The sequence below is a fragment of the Trichosurus vulpecula genome, chromosome 2, assembly GCF_011100635.1.
Source record: "Trichosurus vulpecula isolate mTriVul1 chromosome 2, mTriVul1.pri, whole genome shotgun sequence".
NCBI lineage: Eukaryota > Metazoa > Chordata > Mammalia > Diprotodontia > Phalangeridae > Trichosurus > Trichosurus vulpecula.
The window spans coordinates 273,854,830-273,878,628 of NC_050574.1; the positions used below are offsets into that span (position 1 = coordinate 273,854,830).

Genomic DNA, 23,799 nt, shown 5'->3' on the forward strand with positions numbered 1-23,799 from the left:
AGCAAGTGCAAACAATCTTACAACCGAGTGACTCAGAGTCCTGCTATAGGGATCATACAGGGGTGGTATGGCCCAAAACTCCTTCTGATCCTACAAGGAGTAACAGATGGAGTCTGCCCAGCCAGATAAAAGGAAAAGAGCAAAAAACTCAAGCTAGGTGGAAGCCACATAAAGCGCTCACGTCTAAAAAGGAAAAATGAGTCAGGACTGAGGAAAGGAATAAGAAAAACATCTGAAGCAAATCTTCTTTCCCATTCCTCTCCAGGTTACTCATGACTGAGACCTTCATATCTCTCTGTGTGAAGAGGCTATTTTGCAAGTAGGCCTAAATGTTTGGGAGGGAGGGGGGCAGGAAAGAGTAGGGTGCAATTTCCCTCAATCTGTACATAGAGATGAGGGAGGAGCCAAAGAGTGAGGAAAATCCCCCAAGGCTAGTGATAGGAAAATACAAGAGAAAAGCTAAAAGAGTAAAAGATCCAGAGTGAAAACCTGTCAATAAAAACTTAACTAAAAAGGAAGGGGGGGGGGGCGGGGGGGAGGGAGAGAGAGAGAGAGAGAACGAACATTAAAAAAAGAAATGAAACTTCAAGGGGAAAGCAAAGCACAAATAGCAGAGAAAGGAAAATGAACCCTTATTACCTGATGAAAAACTGGGACCTCACCACAGATGGTTAAATAACAGTAAGAAGCTCAAGAATGTTACAAAAGAAAAATTCTTAAAAGAAGAAATTACTAATGAAATTAGAATATTCATTCCAGTATTTAGAAAACACAATATCAAGTAGGAAAAATTTAATAATATTCAATACCTCTCAAATAAATATGTGATCTAAAAAAAAGTATAACAGAAAGTACAACAGATCTAGAACACAGTGGAGGAAAATCAGGCAGAAAAGAAACAAAATATTAACATTAAAAAAACATAAGATGATCTCTATACAAGAAAAAGAGACTAATCTTAAAGAAAGCATGTGAAAAGAACTTGAAAATCATGTCTTCCAAAAGAACATGGCAAATCAAAAATTGCTGAGAATTTAATGCAAGAATAATAAAAGAATCTTTCCACAACTTCTAAATACAGACAACAAAGCAGAGATTCAGAGAATTCCTAGATTACTACCAGACAAAAAATCACCATCAAACTACAAAGCCTGTAAAATTGAAATTTTACAATTTTAACAATAAATAATAAATTTTGTGATAAATAAGAGAAACTTTCAAATATAAAGGAAAAGTAGCTCAAATTATATAGGATCATATTACATTCACAAGAAGTCTTAAAAGAGAAAGAAATAGTACACTCCGAAAAGCGAAGATGAGGGTACGAATTCAAATAACATAATCCTGTAAACAATACAAATTATCAATAAAAAAAAAGTTATTCAACAGAAAGAAGGAATTTGTGGCATTCTTGCCCTCCCAAAAACAAACTTGAAAAAAAAAAAAGGTTGTATGAGATCCCAAACAGAAACACGAGAAAGGCAAGTCCAATCATCAAGAAAAGACTATGTAATAAAATCAATTCTTCCATGTACCTAGGTTATTGCTTAGAAAAAAAAGAATCAGACTGATCTAAGAAATGTTTTTAAAAAGAACAACAAGATACATCATCAAAAGAAAAAGATTCTAAGGGGAATGGTAATTTTAAGAATCAGATGATAAAGTAGAAGAGCTGAATTAAAACTTTATAATCTAAATCCCCTGAACCACATTATTTCAATCAAAACTTTTTGTGGGCTAGAATAACAAAGTGCAAAGAAGGTAAGTAAAGGGAGGTGAGTGATACTCATTCCTTTGTTATCTCACAAAGTGAGGTGGGGTGTAGAAGAACTGGGGGGGTGGGGGGGGGGTGTGGCCTGACTGGCATATCAGAGAGGGATTTAGTCTAGCCACTGAAGACCCATGTAATGGTGATCAGTGTAACAGTGAATAAGCGCACTGTGCCTGGGAGAACTGAGTTCAATTCAGGCTTCAGGTACTTATTAGCTTTGTGAACTTGGACAAATCACTTAACTTTTCTTTGCCTCAGTTTCCTCAACTGTAAAATAGGGATAATAACAGTACCTACCTCTAAGGATTGTTGTGAGAACCAAATAAGATAATATTTTTAAAGATGAGGAGGAGGAGGAAGAGGAGGAGAGCTTACTTAGCACAGTGCCTGGCACACAGACACCATATAGATCTTATTTTCCCTTTCTTCCCCTGCCCCACAATTAGAAGTATATATCTGTAGTGGCTTCATTTTGTGCTTTGTGTAGGGGTACAGTTCTTAACCCAAAATTTGTGAACTTGTTATTTTAATATTTTGATTACTATTTCATTATAATTGATTTCCTTTGCAAACCTATGATTTTATTTTATGTATTTAAAAATATTCTGAGAAGAGGTCCAATTGGCATCACAAAACTGCCAAAGAACTCAGGACAAAAAAAAAAACAGGTTAAGAACCTATGGTCTGGGGAAATTTTGTTCATTAGAACATGCCTCAGAAAGGGTTGCACCTCACTTGATAGCATCTCCAGAGAAACAAAGCATGAGATTTGCCTTTTACCAATTCACACCCTCCAGTCAGCACCCTGAGTGACAGAATGTGTACACAGACTGAGAAGAGGTTAAAATGGCCTTACGAATGGAGACTGATCATGGAAAGAAAAGGGCAGGACCAGGCTTCAGGTTTTGGGATACTTAACTCCCACCTCACAACACTGTTTCTGTTTGACACTGCTTTCCTCATGAATCAACAATGCTAAGATAGAAGTAAAACAGTTTTTAAAATATATAGGATGCGTTGAATTATGATTACTACAAAAGTAGTAACAGGTACTGGATAGGAAAGGTACCCCTAACCTAATACCTCAGAAGCTTTAGCCCAATAAAGACACACAGAGAGTAAAGAAGATCGTGCCTGAGCTATGTCCTAAAGGACAAAAGGGCATCTATGAGGCATGAGGGAGCACATTCCAGGCCCATGGGAGAAACAGTGCAAAAGCACTGATATGGGAAGTGAGTGTCATTTGTGAGGAAAAGAAAAAAAGCTAATTTGGAACATTAAAAAAAAAAAAGCTGATATGATTAGATAGATGGTAGAGTTCTAGAGGGGAGTAATTTCCAATGAGACAATGAGGAGTATATATTTGATCCTGGAGACAATAGGGAGCCACTGAGTTTAACTGAGTAAAGGAGAGGCATGGTGAGATCTGTGCTTCAGGAAAATCATTTTGACAGCAATGTGTAGGAATGAACTGGAGTAGGGAGAGACTTGAACCCAGAAAACCAATTAGAAGGCTATTCTAAAAAGCCAGGTGAAATGTAATGAAGGCCTTAATTAAAGTGTTAGCTGTACGGTGAATAGAAAGAAGGGGATAGATACAAGAAATAGTGTGGAGGTGTAATTAATAAGATTTGTCAGCTAACTGTAAATGTGTAGTGAGGAAAGGATGATACTGAGGTTATGAACCTAGAAGACAAGGAGGATGGTGGTGCTTTCAACAGAACAGGGGATTTTGGAAGGTAGTTTGTGGGAAAAGACTATGAATTCAATTTGGGACATGTCTGGATGCCTCCAGGACATCTAGGTTGAAAATGTACTATAAGACAGCTGCTAACATAGGACTAAGGCTCAAAGAGATTGGGAGATAGATAAAAAGAACTGTAAGTCATCTACATAGAGATGATAGTTAAACCTATGTGAGCTGATGAGGTGACTGATCACCAGAAGAGAGCAGAGAGGGAAAAGAAAAGAGGACCTAGGACAGAGCCTTGGGAAACACACCCACAGGAGAAAGACTGATGGAAAATTCTAAGTATTATCTACTCATAAAAAAAGAGAGAGGAGTAGAGGGTAACATCAGTTTAAAGAAAATTTATCAAGAGATTCAACTAAGTGAAACGGAAAATACCATCAAAGACAGTAAAGCCACCACACTTACAGGCTAACATCATAATCCCAGATGTACTTAGAAAAGAGACAGAAATGGCACTAAAGTGAATAACTACCAGAAGAGCAGCTGAATTAGACCAAGCATATATAAAGAAGATCCTTGCTAGAATCATCACAAAAAAATTCAGATCTTATTTATACTGAAAAAGTGACTGAGAAAACATTAACTACCAAGATACATGCCTACTTTTTCCATCTACATGGCTTCAACCATCACTTCTATGCAGATGACTCCCACATCTATATTTCTAGCACTAAATATTCTTCCAAGTTCTAGACCTTGATTTCCAACTACCTGTCATAAATAATCTAAATGTCTCATTGAAGTTTTAAACTCAACATTTCTAAAATTGAACACCTCATTTTCCTCTAAAATCTGGTGCTATTTCTGGCCTCTCTAATTCTGTTAATGAAGCTACCTTTCCTAGTCACCCATGCTCATAGCCTTACATTCATTTTTTTTTCTTTTACTGATTTTCAACTTCTCACACCTGTTGACTCTGTGTGTATGTGTAATACCCTGCCCTACTGAATATAATTATAGTAATAAATAACTTTACATATATTATCTCATTTTATCCTCAAAGCATCCCTGCAAGATGGAGACTGTTACTATCCCCATTTTACAGATAGGAAACTGAGGCAGAGAGAGAATAAGTGGATGAGATCACAAAGAGGGAGTATGCAGAGTAGCAGTTCTCAACTTTTTGAGTCATGGATCCTTTTAATACTCTGGTAAAGTCTATCAACCCTTTCTCAGAATAATGTTTTAAAATGCATAAAATAAAATATCTTATTATTATAGTGAATTACATTTACATTTCAATCATATTGAAATATACTTGTCAAAGTATATATATAAAATTTTAAAAGTTTATAGACTCCCAGTTTGAGAATCTTTGAAGTAAAAAGAAGGCCAAGAACAGAATCTTGGAGAATATCAAAATTAATGGGCCTTGATTTCAGCAATGAGAAATACATTAATGTGTAACTTAGAAACAAATTTCCTAGAATATATCAACAAGTGTCTTTAATGCAAAATATGGAAACGAGAGAGGATACCATTCCATTTCAAGGATGAAGAAACAAGTGGAAAGGTAGTTTCCATCTTTGGAAACTGATCTAAAATTACGATGTCCATGGATAAGAAATCCTTATTTCCAATTTTTCAAGTTGGAGTAACAGAGACCATCAATCTCCTTTCTTAGGTTAAAATGATATTTCCTGTGGCTTCAATTCACATAACCTATAGATTTATTTTACAGGTATACAAGGCCAACCAGATTTTGCAAATGTAAAGCCTCAACAAGGGATCCAGTTTTCCTCCTTGTATTCACTAATTCTGTCTGGCTGAAATAAGTAGCCCAGGGTCTTAGAAGACAAAACCAGTGAGTTAATTTCTCCCAAATTTCTAAAAGGATGCCCTAAGTATCTCAAGGGTCAGAAAGGTGAAACATACTTTATAAGTGAGTTGCGTAGCTCCTAGACAGCGGTTTGTCTAATCTGAACTTTAAGAATTTTATTATTAACTGGTGGTGATTTATATCAAAACATATCCCATGTTGAGTTGTTAATCTTAAATTTCTCTTCCCTTTCTCAAACTCCTTTAAAATCTATCTATGCTCATTACCTCTACTTCCTTCCCCCTCCCTCTTTTCTAAATGCTCTGCAGTTTGGCTTCTAACTTCATTAATCAACAGAAGTTTTCTTTCCAAATTAACAATGATCTCTTAACTGCCAGATTTAATGGTCTTTAAAATCTTCATGTCCTTTTTTTACCTTTCTACAGCATCTGATGCTGTTGACCACAATCTCCTCTGGGATACTCTCTCTTCCATAGGTTTTCTGGCACTATAATATCTTGGCTCTCCTACTGATGCTTCACTAGATTATCATCCACATCATGCTCACTAACTGTACATATAACAAACTCTGAAGGCTCTGACCTGGGTGCTCTTTCTCTTTTTTTCTATACTCTCTCACTTCCTGACCTCCATCAGCTAGTAGAGGTTCATTTACTACCTCTATGTAGGTAAGTCCAAAATCTTCATTTCTGGCCCTAGTCTTTCTGCTGATGTCCACTGCCTATTGGACATTTCTAACTGTAGGTACCACAAGCACTTTAAATTCAACATGTTCCAAACAGTATACAAGTTCTTTCCCACTAACTCTAGCACTCTTAGGAAATTCCCTGTTTCTGAGGACACCACCATCCTTTCACAGTCACTCAGGTTTACCCTCAACTGCCCACTCTCACCTCACCCCATCTATCAAATCAGTTGACATTTCTATTTCCACATCTCTCACATATGTCCCCTTCTCTCTTATGACTTCTCTCCATACTAGTTCAGCACTTCATTATCTCTGCCTTGGACAACTACAAAAGCCTCCCAATTGGTTTACCTGCCTCAACTCTCTCATCTCTCCCCAGAGCATCCTCCATACAACCACCACAGTGATTTTCCTAAATCACCAGTCTGACCACGTCACCTCAACATGCAAAATCCAGAGTCTCCACATTGAGCTATAGGTCCTTCTGTTTGCCACTTAAAGCTCTTCAAAATCAGGTATAGTCTTCGCTTTTCGAACTTATTACATAAGACTCCTTCCATAAAGGTACAATGGACTTCCTTGCCTTACTGTAGGTTCCTCACATATACCACTCTTTCTCTCATATGTATGCCTTTTCACTAGCTGTCCCCAACTCCTGGAATGCTGCCCATATACACTCATAACTCTTTGAATACCTTTAAGGCTCAACTCAAACCCAACTTTCTGAATGCGGTCTTGTACCCTGCCTCACCCTCAGTTCCCTCCCCCAATATCTGACTTGAATATATTTATGTAACTGCATATTGTCTCTCCTGTTAAAATGCAAGATCTTTTAGAATAGGTACTGTTTCATTTTTCTTTTCCTAACTGTAACCACTAGCATAATGCCTTAATAAAAAATTCTTACTGCCTGAGTGGCTTAGTAGTTTGATTTTATTTGTTAAAAACATGTGGTAGCATTTTTTCTTATCTAATTAAAATATAAGTGGCTCAAATTTGGAAACTTTGGTTTGAGATTTGTTTAGAATGTTGGTTATGTCTACTACAAATATTGTGTTTATGGTAACAGAGAAATAACCTTTCACTTTTAGTATTTTAGACTACCGATGCTGAATTTCCTTATACAATGTAGACATTATCCACACATCAACAATATTATATGGCCTTGAACAGGTCACTTCTTTGCAGCTCAGTACTATATTAACACTCAGGACTGCTATACACAAAATGAGTCCTCAAAATATATTTGTTACAGAAAGACCTATAGAATAAAAATATTCTTTATAAAATATTATGATTGTTGCATCTCCAGCATTTGCCCCCAGGTATAGGATGATGAGGAGCACCATGACAATTTTATATCAATTTTCTAACTTAATATTAATAAATCAGATACTTTTTTAATATTTAATTTAGGAGGGAAATGTTTTTCTTACAAGATCTTCACAGTTAAAGTCTCTCCAACAATCAGGTGACAAAGTAAGATACTATATTTTGTTTTAAAATATTTCAAGAAAAAATGTGCACAGTTTAAAATTCTGCTGGATTCTGAGTTTTGGTTTGGGGTCTGGACTCCTAAGAACAATTTGAATATCTCTAACTCAAGAAAAGGAAAAAATAACACCTTAAATTACCAATCTTGACAGAGAAATGAAATGATGAAATTTTTCAAGGAAAGCCTTAACCAACATAGTAAAACAAATGGAAATACTGTCCAGTTGCACTATACTGAAAAAAATAGGTTTCAATAAAACAGGAGTCTTTAATCAAAACTAAAGAGCTTAAATATGCCTGACTAATGTAAATTAAATTAACCCAACAAATTAAGCAGATGACAATAAAATGAGAGAATACAACAAATCATAGGAAATTCAATTTTTTTTTTGAAAGAAAGATGTCTCTGGGAAACAAAGTCTAACATCCAAGGGTTTTTAAGTCGTTTTTAAGACAAGGCTTTCCTGAATCAGCATAAAAATTGTTTTTAAAATTCACCCTTGACATTAGATTTAATGGAAACTGAACCTTTAAAAAATATTTACAAGTGTCTCTTTCTCTCCCCAAAGCAGTGGAAGAAAGTCTAAATGAAATAGCAAATAAAACCAGCAACAAGTTCTAAATGCCACATAAACATTAATCTTTTACAAGCCCTATCAGTACTCAAAATGTACTTCAATTTTAAAAGCAGACAGAACAGATTCCATTTTTAAATTTATGGTTGTCTTAATCAATGTATACATATAAAAACTAATTTAGAAGAGGAGGAAAAAAAAGATCTGATAAACTGAATTTGTAAAAAGAAAACAATGGCTCAACAAACTTACGCTGAATATGAATGAACTGTTTCGGCTGTTTAAACTCTCCTTTGTACAGACGATTATAATAGATGACGTTGCTTTCTGCCTCAGGAACTGGAATGACCATGCTCTCTTTCTTCTCTCTAAACACTTGCTGCGCTGAAATTGCTCGTTGTAAATGGTGTTCCTGGAAAATGTAAAGTGAGCAATTTAAGTTGTGCTAATAATCAAGATTCAACATACAACTATATTTAACATTTGTTTTGTACTATTATGCACCAGTAATTTTAAAGAACCCAAATAACTAGGGCTTGAATTTTCTTCTGCCATTAATTATTAGAGAACAAGAGGCAAATCATATAAAATCTGGTATCATTAAAAAAATAGCTTTCAGCCTATAAGCTAGGGTAAGCATACATTCAGTCATGTCCTATATTTTTTAACATAAGAACTAAACCACGAAAACAGACAGCTGTTAAAGATGAAGAACGAGAATAGTTATGAAACTCAAAACAGAAATGGATCCTTGCAAGCCAAATGTTGATTTAGAAAACCACAAATTAACATTATCTAGGTTGTATTATATTTTTATTTATTTTACTAAACATTTCCCAATTACATTTTTTTTTGGACGGAGGAAGGCAAGGCAATTGGCGTTAAGTGACTTGCCCAAGGTCACACAACTAGTAAGTGTGTCAAGTGTCTGAGGCCGAATTTGAACTCAGGTCCTCCTGACACCAGGGCCGGTGCTCTACTCACTGTACCACCTAGCTGCTCCCTCCCAATTACATTTTAATCTAGTTCAGGCTCCACTTAGTAGTTTTGCAGGTCCCTTGCTGCAAGCCCACTGACTTTGACCCCTTTGAACTAGACAATGCTCATTTTTCCAGAGATTCAATTTTGCTCGATAGTCCTAAAGCAAAGAAGACTTTTCAAAACAGAAGTAAAACCAAAAAAGACTTATCTGATTAACCCTGAGTTAACAAAAAAAATTAATGACTATAAACAATAGGTGCAATTTCCACAGATTCTGGTTGGTATTTTGTTTAGATCTTTTGAATGGGTTGTTTATACATGTGTAGATATGTATTCATATATTATGTAGGTATGTGTGCATGCATCTTTAACAGCCACTTCAAATGGACAATGAGGCAGGCCAAGATTTAACACAAAGAGAGGAAGCTGAACTACCTTTGAGAATGCAAAGTTTATTTTTTTAATCACTCCAAATTTATCCCTGAAATAAAGTTCCATTGTTTAAATATTACTATTATACTGGTGTTATCGTATTGCCACAAGTCATGGAAGCCCTATAGTCTTCTGAAACTTCAATACTTTTTTTTTAAGGGAAGGAAGAACACAAAATTCACACACATAACACTCCCTTTTGTTTCTGTGTCTTTCCACTAGCTGTCTCCCATGCCTGGCTGACACCTCTCTTCAACTCCCATGTCTTAGCTTCTTTCTCTCTTTATTCACGGCACAGATCAATCACTACCCTCAATTGTTAGTACCCTAGCTCTCAAATCGTCCTGTATTTAACCTCTTGGTATTTATTTGTATTTTTTCTCTATATTTATTGTGTATGTACTTATGTCCTTGCAGTATCCAAAATTGGAATACAAGCTCCTTGAGAGCAGGAATTGTTTCATTTATTGTATTTGTAATTCCTATTGCCTAGCATAGTGCTTGGTAGAGAGTAGGCACTTAATGAAAATTTGTTGATTGGTTGATTTGTTGAACAAGAATCCAAATAAAGGATTCCACAAAAGACATAAATGAGAATAAAGACGTGGTGAAAACAAGGAGGAAATGATGGACAACTTGTGTGTTCCAGTGGTATCCTTGAATATAAAAGTCTCAGAACATTGGGCAAACCCTCTACATATTTAGAAAGGCATGGACAAGAGTCACAAAGGATGGGCAAGTAAGTAAGGATTGCAACGTATATTTTGGAGGTAATATGCACACTGATGAGATTACTGATCCATTGAAAAACTAAACAGATAAATTTAACATTAGAATGTCTGGAACAAAACCGAGAACACTCAGTTTTATTTTTCTTAGGTATATAAAATATCATTATGTGAAAAACATTTAAGGTCAAAACTTGGGGAAAATCAATGCAAGCAACTGAATTTAATTATAATCAATAAGCATTCATAAAGTACCTACTGCATGTCAGGCACCGTGATAGGAGCTGGGGACAAGGAAACGGTGCATTCTATCAGAGAAAAGAAATATGCATACACCACTATGTATAAAATAATATATAATGTAATGTTGGGAATAGGTACTAGCAGCTGGCCATCATAAGGAGGCCTCATGTAGAAAGCAGCTTAGGCTAAGCTTTAAAGGAAGGTAAAAGGTGAAAGTGAGGAGGGAATACAAACAGAACAGAACTGAAATGTTACCCGTAAGTAGCAGCAAAAAGTCACGATAGACCAGATCATAGATTCTAAGAAGCTTGAAAAGTTAGGCTGAAGTCAGTCAGGTTACAAACGGCTATGAATTTACAAAGGGCTATGACAGTCAACTGACAAATTGACAAATGGCTAAACAATATAACCTAGCAGTATTCAAAAGAAGAAATCCAAGTTATCAACAACATGAAAAAAAGGGCTCAAATATTACTAATTTAAGAAATGCAAATCTCAGCAAATGCAAATTTGAGAAAGGCATGTCACACACATCAAACTGACCTAAATAAAAACGTCAGAAGGCCTGTGGGAAAACAGGCCATTAATACACTTGATACATTGAGTTTTCTTGAAATATAAATCCATATAAAGAGGTACCTAGGTGGCACAGTAGATAGAGTGTTGGACTTGGAGTCAGGAAGACCTGAGTTCAAATGTTACCTCAGCCACAATTATTCTGTAACCCTGGAGCAAATCACTGAACATCTCTTGACCCTCCTTGCTTTCCTCATCTGTAATATGAGGATAATTTCTAGCACCTACCTGCCAGGGTTGTGGTGAGTATCAAATAATATAAAACATATAAAGTACTTTGCAAATCTTAAAGTACCATATAAATATTTGCTTTTATTAACTAGTCCACAAAGCTGTTAGTCAATTGTAGTTGATTGAAGTTGTTTCAATCAATTGATATTTCAGTCAGGCAAATTAATAGTGTACTTTTCTTTGTATCTCAAATGCAAAAAAAAACCCTAAGATTCTTCTCTCTAAAAATTTCTATTTGAATTATTATTTTTTTTCTTTTAAAAAAAGATTATAAAATCAACACCTTGAACCTTGGCTGTCTAGTCCACCCACCTCATTAACAATGAGGAAGAAGACCCAAAGAAATTAAATCATTTGCTAAAAGTGTCAAGAAGTAAAACTGGGATTTGAACCCAAGCCTTATGACTTCAAAAACAGAAATAAATGTGTTAGCGAATTGCATTTCCTATTATTTTTCACTACTCCTGAATAAAGAGAAAAAACTAAAAACTAAAAAAACCTCTGGAATTATAATTAACAAGGCAAAGGTACTGGAAAGCCTTAAAATTAAGTCCATATGTTGCTAAAATATTCTAAATTTAATGCTGCTAATTAAACCAAGTTAATTTTTCCATATTAATTTTGCATAATATTACCATTATTTTAGTATATTAATAATTATTTTTAAAAGTTTGCTCATTGATGTGGTGGGTAAAACAATATTAGAAGCAAGAAAATAAAATCATTTTACTAAAGATGTATTTCAAATTCTGGAATAATTTAAGACTAAATGAAGGTCTTGGATAGATTAAATAATTTCTAGGGAAAAGTAGCTGTATACAAAAATTGTACGTTGTCAGGTATTCTCAAGTTTGGGGCAATTAGGTGGAGCAGCAGACAGAGGGCCAGGCCTGAAGCCAGGAAGAATCATCTTCTTCAAATCGGCCTCAGACACCAAGCTATGTCACCCTGGGCAAGTCACTTAACCTTCAGTTTGTTTGCCTCAGTTTCCTCATCTGTAAAATGAGCTGGAGAAGGTAATGGCAAACCCATTCCAGTATCTTTGCCAAGAAAATCCCAAATGGGGTCACAGGGAGTCAGAAACAATTGAAAACAACTGAACAACAAATATTCCCAAGTTTGACAAGTATTATCAAGTAGTTAATAAAATCTATTAATCTGCAGGACCTAAAAAGTTATATCTGTCAGTTTAGCTAATAACATTATTTCAGCACCTTTTCACTAAATTTACCACCATTTAGACAATACAGTGATCTACACAACACAGAACTAGACACTTCTAAAACTACCACTTAAAATTATTTTTCACAAGAGATAGCAGTTGTAATAAGTGTACAAGAAAGCACCAGAAAAAAAGTGAGGCTAGAGGAAAAAAAAAACAAGGTATGAATACTTACAATTGCAACTAATCACATTTGCAGGCGACTTTATGTACATTATCTTATTTGTTCCTAACAGCCATAGGCAGCAAGAATCACAAATGTTATACCTCTAATGCCCCAGCATTAAAAACCAAGGAAACAAAATAGAATATAAGCTCAAATAGGTTATGCCTGGTAAAAGGTCATATAAGCAAGAAGCTAGATTCTGAACCCATGCCTTTTTAGTACTAAATTCAATGTTCTCCTCTACTATACCATGTAGTCTCTCACATAGTTGTTCACAACTATTCTTAACACGGTATATCAGAACACTTTACCTAAAAATAAAGAATATCTTTCCTTATCAGGTCATAAAGCTACATGATCTTTTATTAGTTTCAAACAAGATTTTATTTTTTATGAGAAAACCAGTAACTTAAGAAATAACTATACTGCTTTCACGCAATGCAGGTATTTGGACTAGAAATGTTCTGAGGTGTTCACAAAACATTACAGTTAAAACCCCACTACAATTAATAGTAGAATTGTATCACAATGCTTGGCTAAAAATTATTCTCAGTCTACAAATACTAAAACAGAATTCTTCTATAATGAATTAGCAAGAGTTCAGAAAGGTTCTTTCAAAAAAAAAAGCTACCATTGGGGGCAAAGCCAAAAAAGCAGAGCAAAGGCAGCAATCCAGTTGAACTCTTCCAACGTTCCCCTTCAAACAACTTTAAAGTAACTTGTCAAATCAAATTCTGGAGCATGAGCACAGTCAACAAAAGGTTGGGATGAGACAAAACAACTTAGCAGGTTGAAAGATCTGTGACACCAGGGTAGGAGCTAGTGACAACACCAGTGATGGACCTTGGATGTAGTGATATGCAGCAAAAGCAGCTTCAGAAACTATCAGTCCAGAGATATTCCAAGGACAAGGGAAGCACTAATGCTTATGTCTACAGGGAGCAGAGTTCCTTCCTGGGGAAAGACCAGAGCAAACAAGAGCAGCAACCACACCTCTCCCTGGATTACACAATCTTGGAAGCACCAAAAACTTAAAGACCCCAAAAACTAGTTCTGAAAAAAAAGCCTGAACCTTGGCACACTGCCTCTCCACCCCCAGGTGATCAGAACCTAAATCTAACATACAGTTCAAAGTCAAGAAATAGACTGGAAAAATGAGCAAACAATAAAAAAGAACAATACCATAAAAAGGTACTATGGTGCAAAGGAAGATCAAGACACAAACTCAAAAAATAACGCAAAAATAGCTACAAGCAAAGCCTCAAAGGAGAAAACTGCAAAGCAGATATAAATTCAACAAGAATTCCTGGAAGAGCTTTAAAAAGAGATAAAGAGGGAAAATTGGGAAAAGAAATGAGTGATACAAGAAAATTACAAAGAGAATTAACAGCTTATAAAAGAGGCAAAAAAATGCTGAAGAAAATAGCTTCTTAAAAAACGGAACTGGGCAAGTAGAAGCTAATGATTCCATGACACATAAACAATAATGCAAAGTCATAAGAACGAAAAAAAAATTGAAGAAAATGTGAATCATTTTTTTGAAGAACTGACCTGAAAAACAGATTAAGTAGAGATAATCAAAGGATTATTGGACTAGCTGAAAGCCATAATAAAGAAAAAGGGCGGGGGGGGGGGGGGGGGGGAGCGACTGACTTTGTATTTCAAGAAATTATAAAGAAAACCTGACCAAATATCTTAGAGCCAGAGAGTAAAGCTGAAATGGAAAGAATCTGTCAATCCTCCTCAAAGACATCCCAAAATGAAAAATCCCAGGAATATTATAGGCAAATTCCAGAGCTCCCACGTCAAGGAGAAAGTATTGCAAGCAGCCAGAAGGAAACCATTCCAATATCAGTGGAACAGTCAGGTTCACACAAGATTTAGCAGCTTCTACACTGAAGGAGTAGAGGACTTGCAACATATTCCAGAAGGCAAAGGAGCTAGGATTACAACCAAGAAAAACCTACCCAGCAAAACTGAGTATATACTCCTTTAGGGGGAAAAAATGGCTATTTAATGAAACAGAGGGCTTTCAAGAATTCCTGATGAAAGAACAGAGCTGAACAGAAAATCTGACATTCAAATAACTGACACTCAAATAAAAGACTCAAAAGAAGCATAAAAAGGTAAACATGAAAGAGAAAGCATAAGGGACTTACTAAGGTCAAACTGTTTACATTCCTATATGGGAAGATGATATATATAACTCCTAAGAACTTTATCATTATTAGGGCAGTTAGAAAGAGGACTATACAGAGGGTATGAGTGTGAGTTTATTATATTAGGATGATCTCTTAAAAAAAATTAAGGAGAAAGAAGGATGCACTGGGAGAAGGGGGAAGGGAGAAGAATGGGGAAAAAATATCTCACATAAAAGAGAGAGCTTTTACAATAGAAGGAAAAACGTGGGAGGGCTGATCAACACTTGTACCTCCCTTTCACCAGAACTGGATCAAAAAGGGAATACACAAACACACACATACACATTCAGTTGGGTATAGAAATCTTTCTTACCCCACAGGAAAGTAAGAAGGGAAGGGGATAAGCTAAAGCAATGGGTATGATAAAAGGAAGGGCAGATTAAGAGAGTCAACGGTCAGAAGAAAAACAGAATTTTAAAGAAGGACAGGGTAAAAAGAGGGAGATTAACAAACAGAAGAAAATGGGATTGAGGGAAATACATAGTAATCTTAACTGTTAATGTGAATGGGATGAGCTCATCCAGAAAACAGAAAGGGGCAGTAGAAACCAGAATCCAACAATATGTTTTCTACAAGAAACACATTTCAAAAAGAACCTAGCGGAACTTCCCAGGGCGGAGCCAAGATGGCAGCTGAAAAGCAGGGACCTGCGTGAGCTCCCCTCCAGGTCCCTCCAAAAACCTATAAAAAATGGCTCTGAAAAAATTCTAGAACTGCAGAACCCACAAAATAGTAGAGGGAAGCAGGGATCTAGCCCAGGACAGCCTGGATGGTCACTGGATGGGGTCTATCGCGCATGGAGCAGAGGGGAGTAGAGCTCAGCGTGGGCGGCGGCAGGACCAACCAGACCAGCAGCAGGCTGGAACAGGCCCTAGCGCCCTGAATCAGTGAGCTGTGGCAGTTATCAGACTTCTTAACCCACAAACACCAAAGACAACAGAGAAGGTTAGTGGGAAAAGCTGTGGGAGACAGAGTTCGTGGTTCAGCCACTGCCCCAGGGGCAGCAGGGGAGGTGCAGCTACAGAACTACAGCTGCAGTTACTTCTGGCCCCAGGCCCACATGGTGCGAGGAATGAAGTGGTGGATCAGAGCAGGAGTGCAGAGCCTGCTTAAGACTTGCGTCAGGTCCGGGTTGGTGGTTCTTGAAGAAGGAGGAGTGCTGGTGTGGCAGAGCTGGCTGTATAGAAATAGCTCTGAAATCAACAGCGCATCCCCTCAAGCTTGGAACAAAGTACTCTTTGCTCTACAAGCAGTCACACCCCAACGAAAAACTCAAGGGTCAAGTTAGTTGGCTGGGAACATGGCCAGGCAGCAAAAACGCACTCAGATTCAGTCTCAGACTTTGGAATCTTTCTTTGGTGACAAAGAAGACCAAAACATACAGCCAGAAGAAGTCAACAAAGTCAAAGAGCCTACACCAAAAGCCTCCAAGAAAAACATGAACTGGTCTCAGGCCATGGAAGAGCTCAAAAAGGACTTGGAAAAGCAAGTTAGAGAAGTAGAGGAAAAAATGGGAAGAGAAATGAGAATGATGTGAGAAAACCACAAAAAACAAGTCAATGACTTGCTAAAGGAGACCCAAAAAAATACTGAAAAATACACTGAAGAAAACAACACCTTAAAAAATAGACTAACTCAAATGGCAAAAGAGCTCCAAAAAGCCAATGAGGAGAAGAATGCCTTGAAAGGCAGAATTAGCCAAATGGAAAAGGAGGTCCAGAAGACCACTGAAGAAAATACTACCTTAGAAATGAGATTGGAACAAGTGGAAGCTAGTGATTTTATGAGAAATCAAGATATTATAAAGCAGAACCAAAGGAATGAAAAAGTGGAAGACAATGTGAAATATCTCATTGGAAAAACCACCGACCTGGAAAATAGATCCAGGAGAGATAATTTAAAAATTATTGGACTACCTGAAAGCCATGATCAAAAAAAGAGCCTAGATATCATCTTTCAAGAAATTATCAAGGAGAACTGACCAGATATTCTAGAGCCAGAGGGTAAAATAGAAATTGAAAGAATTCACAGATGGCCTCCTCAAATAGATCCCAAAAAGAAAACTCCTATGAACATTGTCACCAAATTCCAGAGCTCCCAGGTCAAGGAGAAAATACTGCAAGCAGCCAGAAAAAAACAATTTGAGTATTGTGGAAAAACAATCAGGATAACACAGGATCTGGCAGCTTCCACATTAAGGGACCGAAGGGCTTGGAATACAATATTCCAGAGGTCAGTGGAGCTAGGATTAAAACCAAGAATCACCTACCCAGCAAAAACTTAGTATTATGCTCCAAGGCAAATTATGGACTTTCAATAAAATAGAGGACTTTTAAGCTTTCTCAGTGAAAAGACCAGAGCTGAATAGAAAATTTGACTTTCAAACACAAGAATCAAGAGAAGCATGAAAAGGTAAACAAGAAAGAGAAATCATAAGGGACTTACTAAAGTTGAACTGTTTTGTTTACATTCCTACATGGAAAGATGATCTGTATGATTCATGAGACCTCAATATCATAGTAGCTGAAAGGAATATGCATACATACACACACACACACACACACACACACACACACACGTGTGTGTGTGTGTACATATATATACATATGTGTGTGTCTAGGTATGTATATATGTAGGTGTGTATGTATATACATATGTGTATATATGTACACACACAGAGGGCACAGGGTGAGTTGAATATGAAGGGATGATATCTAAAAAAATAAAATCAAATTAAGGGATACGAGAGGAATATATTGAGAGGGGGAGAAAGGGAGAGATAGAATGGGGTAAATTATCTCGCATAAAAGTGGCAAGAAAAAGTGGTTCTCTAGGAAGGAAAGAGGGGGCAGGTGAGGAGGAATGAGTAAACCTTGCTCTCATCAGATTTGACCTGAGGAGGGAATACCATACACACTCAATTGGGCATCTTACCCCACAGGAAAGGAGGAAGAAGATAAAAAAGGGGGGACGATAGAAGAGAGGGCAGATGGGGGGAGGAGGTAATCAAAACCAAACACTTTCGAGAAGGGACAGGGTCAAGGGAGAAAATTCAATAAAGGGGGATAGGTTAGGAAGAAGCAAAACATAGTTAATCTTTCACAACATGAGTATAGTGGAAGGGTTTTACATAATGATACACATGTGGTCTATGTTGAATTGATTGCCTTCTTAGGGAGGGTGGGTGGGGAGGGAAGAGGGGAGAGAAATTGAAACTCAAAGTTTTAAAAACAGACATACAAAAACAACAACAAAGAAAAAAGTTTTTGCATGCAACTAGGAAATAAGATACACAGGAAATGGAGCATAGAAATTTATCTTGCCCTACAAGAGAAGAAGGGAAAGAGGGATGGGAGGGGAGTGGGGTGACAGATGGGAGGGCTGACTGGGGAATGGTGCAACCAGAATATACGCCATCTTGGAGTGGGCGGGAGGGTAGAAATGGGGAGAAAATTTGTAATTCAAACTCTTGTGAAAATCAGTGCTGAAAACTAAATATATTAAATAAATTAAATAAAAATTAAAAAAAAAAGAACCTAGATAACAAAGTTAAAATAAGAGGCTGCAACAGAATCTACTATGTTTTAGCTGAGGTTTAAAAAAAGGGCAGGGGAATTAGCAATCATGATCTCAGACATAGCAAAAGCAAAAATAGACCAAATTAAAAGAGACAATCAGGCAAACTATATTCTGCTAAAATAGACAAAGAAGTAAAACCAATGATAAACACCAAATAATAATACTAAATACTAATGCAGCAAATAGCAGAGCATCCAAATTTCATAAAGGCACAAACAAAACCAATGCAGGCAAAATTAGAAGGAAAGCAGTAAAATGGGGGAAGGAGAGGATTTCAGCAAGTTCTTCAGATAAAAGTTTCATTTCTCAAATGTATAAGGAACTGAGCCAAATTTATTAAAAAAAAAAAAAAAGACCCATTCTCCCAACTGATAAATGATCAAATGATGTGAACAGGCAGTTTTCTGAAGATGAAATCAAAGCTATAGTCATGTGGAAAAAACGTTCTAAATCACTATCGATTAGAGAAATGCAAATTAAAACAACTCTGAGGCACCACCACACACTCATCAGATTGGCTAACATGACAGTAAAGGAAAATTATAAATGCTGGAGGGAATATAAAAAAGGGACACTAATGAATTGTTGATGAAGTTGTGAACTAGTCCAACCATTCTGAAGAACAATTTGAAACTATGCCCAAAGGGCTATAAAACTTTGACCCAGTAATATTACTACTAGGTCAGTATCCCAAAGAGATCAAAGAAAAAAGAAAAGACCTATAAGTACAAAAATACTCATAGCAGTTCTTTTTATGATGGCAAAGAATTGGACATTGAGGGGATACCCATCGATTGTGGAACGGCTGAACAAGTTGTAGTATATGATTATGATGGAATACTATTATGTCATAAGAAATAACAAAGGGGATGGTTTCAGAAAAACATGGGAAGACTTATATGAACTGATACAGAATGGAGTGAGTGGAACCAGATCACTGTACACAGTAACAGCAATACTGTGAAGATGATCAACTGCGAGACTTAGCTACTCTGATCAATATAATGATCAAAGACAATTCTGAAGGACTCATGATGAAAAATACTATCCACCTCCAGAGAGAGATAATTGATGAGCTCTGAGTACAAAATGAAGCAGAATTTCTTTTCCACTTTACTTTCCTTGCTTTTTTTGTAACATGGAAAATATGGAAATGTTTTACATGTATTCACATGTACAATTTATATCATATTGCTTGCTTCTTCAATGGGGGAAGGAGTTGAAAGGAGATAATTTGGAATTCAAAAAAATTTTATTAATGTTAAAAAAAATTACATTTTTGGAGGGTACAGAAAAAAAGATCAAGAAATCAAAAAATTAAATTTAATAAGCTGTGATCAGAATATTCACAGAATGCTATACTTTTTTAATCATAAAATCAGAACTATTGCAATAGCGTTCTTGTTGGTCTCCCTGCTTCAAGTTTATTCCCACTTCCTAAAGCCCACATTTGACCATGTCACCTCCCCATACTCCCTGCCCTTCAATAAACTTCAGTGTTTCCCTATCACCTCCAGGATCAAATATAAAATCCTCTCTTTGATATTCAAGGATCTTGACAACCTTGTCCTCCTCCTACTTTTCCAGAGTTCTCATACCTTTCTCCCCTTAATATACTCTGCAATCCAGTGACATTGGCCTCCTTCCTGTTCTTCACACAAGCCACTTCATCTCCAGATTGGGCATTTTCACTTGTTATCCCCATGCCCAGAATACTCTTCCTCCTCATCCCCACCTGCTGGTTTCAAATCCCACCTACTACTGTGAACCCCCAGTGAGAAGGGACTGTCTTTTGCCTTTCTTTGTAATCCTAGAGCCTAGCACAGTCCCTGGCATAAGTAAAAAAGGAACAAGTCAAAATACTGACAAAACCCAACAGCATGGAAACATCCATAGAATACAGAAATAAAACCACAGATGGAGAAACAGAAAAACGTAAAGACAGCAGAACAAACAGTGAAACAAGGTCAAAAGGCAGCTTACCTAGAAGAATGCTTAATAATTTTACAGAGAGATGAAGAGGTGGCCTTTATTGCAAAGGATTACCCTTCCACCTGTGTCCTTGAATCCCACCACCTCTAAAACCATAGGGTTATTAGAATTGGAAAGGCCCTTAGAAGCCATCTAGTACAACCCCTTTGTTTTATAAATGGGGAAACTGAAGTCTAGAAGGTGACTTGCCCAAAACCATACAGGAGGTAATTTGTCAGGTCCCTAATTTCAAAATAAGCACTCTTTGCACTGACTCACATTCCTCCAGTGTTAAAGACACTTGCACTTACCTCTCTTCCTTTTCCCAGCCAAGAGTCTCAAGAAGCTCTCTATACTGTTTGACACCTCTGTGAGTCAGATTGATAATTCTGTGAGTTTCCATGTAAAGCAATAAGTCTTAGACTATATGTTTATCATGGATAAGGGTATCATTCACTCACTTCTCAACCCCTTACAGTGAAGAGAAGAAAAACAGGGATAACCATGATGCAAGATGAAAAGGCAGTGGATGGGTTTTAACCTGCACTACATATACTAATAAGGATGAGAGAGCGATTTATCAAATAAACATATAGTCTAAGACTTATTGCTTTACATGGAAACTCACAGAATTATCAATCTGACTCACAAACCCATATATATAAAATATCAACCTCTTTAACATCCTTCTAACACTACCCCATCCTATCCTCAAACGTTAATGTACTTTTCTGGAGCACTGACAGTACGCAATGGCCATTACTGAGCCTACCTTCCAAATCACCTTTTTTCTTGTCCCATCAGTGATACAGGTCTCTTGCCATGCCTGCTCCCTTTTCTCCATTATTCACCAGCTCATGGTTAAGTTAATTATAATTCAGTTAATTATAATTCAGGCAATCTCTCATGCATATCTATGTCCTCTTGAAACCTCTACTTCTTTACTTGTCTTTTTCAACTCTTGCATTTACCACAAAGGGTACACCCTCTATATCTCGTCTATCCATCAAAAAGTTACTGAGTCTTTTTTTAACCCAGAATTTTCTTCCAAAAATTTTTCTTTTCCTCTATACCTCCTTTTACTAAAGCACTAAAGCTAAATATTATACTACTACTTACCTCATTACAAAGTTTTTTTTTTTTATTGTTCCTACTGTAAGAGTACATTTTAGCTCTTTCCATTCACTCTATTTCTGCTCCCATCTCACTTCTTAGGATTTCTAGGTCTTTCCATCCTCCTGGAACTGTACCTGTTTTTTCAGGTGCCATCTCCTATTAGAACATGAGCTTCTTGAGATCAGGGACTTAGCTCAACTCCTGGCACGAAGTAGGCACTTACTCTAGATCTTACTTTCTCAGTCTTTCTCAATTTCTCAATTTTTCTATTATCACTTAGCATAGTACTTAGCACACAAAAAATTAATGTTTTTTCATTTATTTAATAAATGTTTTGTGATTTAATCTGGAATATTACAAATTATAATTTTTTATGGAAAATGCATCTCAATTTCTTTAAACTCTTACATGTTTGTATATCTCCTGATACAATGCCCTAATGGATAAAATTACCATTCTCCCAAACAAGTCCTACATCATAGTGAATCTAGTAAATCATCAGCTATATGTAAGGAAGATATGTGAACTTCTGATACACATCCTAGCTCTATCTTGATCAATAACTTGCCACTGTTCTTAATTTTCCCTCAGGAAAGAAATATATGAGATGAAAAATAAGATCAGACTCCACTTACTATTTCTAGCCTATAAAATATTTTACAAGTTTTTGTTAATTAGGTTATAGATAAAGAAAAGGAACTCTCTCATCTCCCTGTAAGATCAAATGAAATTTCTTTCTGAAGCAATTATAAGATTCTGTTCCTTAAACAATTATATGTTTGTGGGGGAAATTACTAATTCTGCAATGTTCCCCAAACTTAGGATTTATAGCACTATCAAATTTGTTTTAAAAATAGCACTGAGGCTGTAAAGACATTCTCAGCTAAGACATAATTATTATTCATTCACTTATTGCCTATATTTCTGGTTATCAGATCCTGTTGACACATAGGAAAAAACTGGCAAGTATCATCATTATGCAAACAGCCAGATGGTGATGATTATATGCTCTCTAAAGTCAATTAAAATATAACATTCTTAAACAGATATTAGAAGTTTTCAATAGGCTGCACACTAAAAATCAAATAGTAACATGCAGCTCAAAAGCTTTGGTTTACTATTTTAGAGACTAAAAACAAAGAAGTCTGTAGCTCCAGAAGACAAAATGAGGACCAATGAACATAAGTTACAGGAAGGTAGATTTCAGCACAGCACAAGGAAAAATGTATCAACTGAAACTTTCCAACAAAGGAATATGCTGCCAATCTCTAAGAGATAGTAAAGAAAGTATTCCTCCATGGAAAGATCTTCAGCATTCCCAATCCAGTGTTTAACTAAATTCATTAAATATGTATTATAAATGCAAGACTCTATATTAGGGGACTGTCAAATACTCAAATGGGTCTGATCTTAAAGACTTCCATGTTTCTTCCAACAATGCAGATAACAAACCAACTACACCTGCCTTTACTGCTCAGTGATTGTCTATATTATAAAATAAATTCATCACAAGGGACCCAATTTCTCCTAACAGACTGAGAATACTTGTGAAGCACTTGGACACGCTATCATCCCTCACACACACCAAGTGACCAGACCATCATTTTTCTGTGTGGCATACATTTTTCTGATAATACCAATAGGAATCAGTTTCTCATCTGTAAAATCAGCTGGAGAAGGAAATGACAACCATTCCAGTATCTCTGGTAAGAAAATCCCAAAAGAGCGTCCAGAGAGTCGGACATGACTGAAATGACATATATACATACACACACATATACACACACACATAGGTATGTGTACATATTACAGACTGTTCATACCTACTATATATGATATTCATTTTTCAATTCTTTGGAGACTGTGGTTAAAATGTCAAAGCAGTGTAACAGAATCCATAGAACATTAGTATTAATAAAGATAAGCTGTTATGGCTCAGAAAAAGCACTATGAGAAGGCTCTCTCACCCCACCCTTTGCAGAGCTTAGAGGTCCATGAGTGTGATACAACACATATATTTTCAAATTTTTTCAATGCATTGATCAGTTATGCTGATTTTTTTCCTATTTTTTCTTTTTGTCTTTAAAAAATATTACTGGCTAGATGGAATGGCTCTCTGGGAGGTGAAGGGTAGGAATGTTGGGGGAAATTACGCTGATGCAAAGAAAAAAAAGAGCATGAAAAATTTTTTCAAAGATAAGATTCTATTTCCAGAATAAGTCTGGGGTCATTCATTAAAAGAGCCCATCAATTTCCTGAAGGCAATTCAGCCTGGTTTCATCCTCCCATTTA

The 23,799-nt window shown here is 36.4% G+C and overlaps 1 protein-coding gene across 2 annotated transcripts in view; it reads right to left on the bottom strand.

The window, feature by feature from the left end:
* Nucleotides 1-23,799, bottom strand: part of EPC2 (enhancer of polycomb homolog 2) — a 175,424-nt gene that overhangs the window by 116,606 nt on the left and 35,019 nt on the right. For both annotated transcript variants that reach the window (XM_036745118.1, XM_036745119.1), the window contains exon 2: nucleotides 8,314-8,473. In XM_036745118.1, the coding sequence (XP_036601013.1) occupies nucleotides 8,314-8,473 (160 nt within the window). The remainder of the gene's footprint in view (nucleotides 1-8,313; nucleotides 8,474-23,799) is intronic.